The 3,465-nt window shown below is 55.9% G+C and overlaps 1 protein-coding gene across 1 annotated transcript; it reads right to left on the reverse strand.

Annotated features, from left to right (window-relative positions):
• Positions 1–929: 929 nt before the first annotated feature.
• VDBG_06985 (conserved hypothetical protein) lies at positions 930–1,760 on the reverse strand (the record flags this gene model as incomplete). Its single annotated transcript, XM_003002368.1, has 1 exon — positions 930–1,760. The coding sequence occupies one exon, from the start codon at positions 1,758–1,760 to the stop codon at positions 930–932; it is 831 nt and encodes a 276-aa protein (XP_003002414.1).
• Between the last annotated feature and the right edge of the window lie 1,705 nt (positions 1,761–3,465).

Below are 3,465 nucleotides of genomic sequence, written 5' to 3' on the forward strand. Positions count from 1 at the left end.
TTTGCTCCCGGCCGAGCAGACATTATTTCCAATGACCTCGTGTCTGAAAGGCGTCACTATCTTTTCGGTAACGACGAGGTTCTTGTCCAGCTCTCGAATACTAAAGACGAGCATGCGTTTCAGCTCGTCTAGTCTCTCAAGCAGCTTGCCGTCTAGTCCAGCAGTAGGCTCGATGACGCCCTCCTCGTCCTCAAGAAAATTCGCGGTAATGGGGTCCCGTGGTCCTAGTCCATTATTTTGCCAACTGCCACCCGTGGAACTGCCGACGACGAACCCGGGAAACAGTCGTGGAATTTCCTCTCCACGCTGCTGCCGAGCAATCTCAACGTAGCTGAAGACGCCAAGCAGGACACCATCGGCTTCTTGCAGGCATTTCTGGACCGATTCGGCGTTTGGCCAATCCGCGGCAGCGATATGAGAAGAGATGACGAGCTTCGAGAACTTGGACATCATGTCTCGGAAATGAGGGTAGAGGGCTTTGTTTGTCGATATAATTGATGGCTGACCGGAATGGTTGTCCGTAGTACCAGATCCAGCGGCAAGAAGCAGTCTAAGATGATCTGAGATGTCTTCGGCACGTGCGACATACTCGGAGCGACTGTTGTTTGTTATGGCTTCGCGATAGCGATCTACGGCTCGTCGCATGTTGGAGACAAGGCGCGTCCACGTCAAGGGTGGAGTCGAACCATCGTCAAAGAACGAGCGCGGCACGGTACTTGTTGGCGGTGCATTGTATGACGTGCTGGTAAACGAAGTGGCCGAGGCGATCATGGGTGTTGGTGTCACGCCCAGGGTCTGGGTGGTAAAGGGATCGCCTTTCAGACGGGCCGCGGGGGAAGCTCCATTCATAGAGTCCATCGAGGTTGAAGGCGACAGGCTGCTCTCGTTATGTGAGCGACGATTGCGAGTCTGCGGGACATAAGATCACGTCAGCAATTTTCACCAGCGGCAAGTGGATCGAGAGGTGTGAGCATTACCCCTGAACCTCGAGAGGCAAGCATTAGTGACTCGCCCTCCATCTCAGATGCTGAGTTGGTTTCTGAATCCTCGTCTTCGTCCTGCGTCAAACCGCGGGCCATCATCTCAGGTGGCGGGCGTGTTCGATCTGGTATGCTGACGTTCATACGGTCTCGGGGCCCAGTCTCGCTGGCCGACACGGGGGACTCAAGAGGAAGTTCCATGCTGCGGTCACCCGTCATCATGTTGTAGTAGAACAAGCGGCCGTCTGGAGTTGCTTGTGGTATCCAGAAATCGGCTCTCGACTTGTCGCCAGGTTGCGTGCCCTCAAGAGGCAGCCCGTTTGTTCCATCGTGATCCGACTCGTCCTCTTCGTCGTCGAACTGTTCTTCAAACTCATGTTCGTCTTCCTCTCCCAATGGTTCGTCTTCTACCTGCGGCATCTCGTCCGGGTTTGTGATGACCTCACAATAATTGGAGGGGAACCAACCGCGCACACCGTTCAAAACGCCGTCCCACCATCCGGTCTCCAATCTGTTGAGAACGCAAATGACGTCGCCTTCGTTGAAGGTCAAGCTCGTTCGATCCTCCGCTTCGTAGTCGTACAGGGCGCGGACGTACATGTTGCCCTGTGGGGCAGTGCCCGCAATGCCATTCATGTTGGAAGTGGCTGTCAAGTGACTCGGGTCTGTTTCGGCGTGGTAGTCGAGGGGTTGGTCGTGCGGCAATCTCTTGCGCGCGTACTGGGTATTGTTCTTCTGAGGATAAAATTGCGCCGACGCAGCAGTCTCTGTCATGAGCATTGTGATGCGCGCTGAGCGCCGGGATAGCGACGTTCGAAGGAGGAGGGCGGAAGGGGGGGAAAGGTTAAGCCATGATCCACCTCCACAGCCTCGCCTCCAAGGGGATGTTGAACGTTAGTCGGTGGTGGTGGATAAGTGGGGCGTCCGCCGAGTATGCGATGCACACAAAGACGCAACGTAGGTTCTCAGGGTGAATCTTGTCGAGACGCGCTGATTGAATTGGAAGTTGCGATATCCTTCCTCTAACGACAAGTTGCTACTCCAGTAGTCCCAAGATGAGCAGATGCGCGATGGGGTGGGGCATCCCGATTTGGCACACGGGGGGGCAGGAGTGTGTGGGTGTCACGTGGTTTTTTCATCAATCTGGCGCGCTACTGATACGATACTGTTGCTGGCGTGAGGGGATGGCAGGCTGACAACCCAAAGTCAGGGTGACTGGACAGCCAGCCAGCGACCCGTTAGAGGGTCCTGGTGCAACTAGTACCCAATCAGCTGAGGTTGCAGTGCGACGACTCGCAGATGGCCGCCTACCAACCAGTCAGCCGACTACGTAGCCAATGGCGAGCGATTTGCCAAGTCTTCCCCTGAGAACTGAACCTCGTTCTGGCACTTGCCGAGGGCCAGCCAACTTCGTCTGTCCCAAATCGCAGCACATCAACCAGCGAGCGCCTCGAGGTCCAAGGTTGAAGACTCTGTCCCAAGAGACAAACGGGCTTCTTTTCAAACACCAGATTGACCAAGGGTCGAAAATTTTAAGACCGTGAAGCATGGACTGCCCGGCCATGGGGCAAAGTCGGGGGAACAATACGAGACAGGGCGCAGAAAATGATTCACGGGAACAGCCGGGCGCGGGCGAGACGCATGACGAGGAGTCCGAGAGACGTCCCAAACGTTTGGAAGTTGTCCAAAACCACTGCCCCCGCTAGCTGTGCACTGAGAGGACATACTGTGCTGTTGTGAGGATGGCTTAAGTTGGGTCGCGGGGCCTCGGGGGCTACCACGCGGATCCGCGGCAGGGCGATCCCTGGCTTCTGATAGCTGGCTGCTTCGTAACACTCCACTCTAGCCTTTGCCATACAGCCTCGACCTCGAACACCTCAAGCGCATCTCAGGCACACTGAACAGTAGCATCGAATGTCGGCGGCTGGCATTGGGAGCTTCCGCCTCCGTCCGCGGTCGAAAAAATCCAGACGAGACTAATAGTGTGACTGGTGAGTTGGCGACGGGTATCGAGGTCGGCTGCCATGGCAGTTGCATCTTCTGTTCGCCTACAGGCCCCCTCTCTTGATCCCTTCACCGACTCAACATGCTGCTGGAGGCCCCATCCACTATCGTGGTGTCGACATGTACAAGGTGGACTCTGATGCATGGTAGAGATGCAGCTTTCACCCGCTCTGGCGGCTCAGGACGAGCTGGGTTCCTGTAGAAGGCAGCGCTCCGCCATCTCGGTCCATGTACTACCACGGTTGTCGTTGAATCGTGGGTCTCGACAAACGAGGTGGCGATATGGCTCTTATGTAGTATGTAAGGGACGAACTGTAAGCAAAAAAGAAAAAGAAAAAGAAAAGCATGGGGCGGGCAGCCCGCGGTCGCTGCTGCGAGAGGGGCAGCTGAAATGAAGGGCGGAGGTGCCATTGCTGATCCAGGTCAAACTGGAGTGGGCGGTTGATGATGGCAAGTAAAGCAAGTGATGAGGGTTCGCACG

The sequence above is a fragment of the Verticillium alfalfae genome, genomic scaffold (assembly GCF_000150825.1).
Source record: "Verticillium alfalfae VaMs.102 supercont1.9 genomic scaffold, whole genome shotgun sequence".
Lineage (NCBI taxonomy): Eukaryota > Fungi > Ascomycota > Sordariomycetes > Glomerellales > Plectosphaerellaceae > Verticillium > Verticillium alfalfae.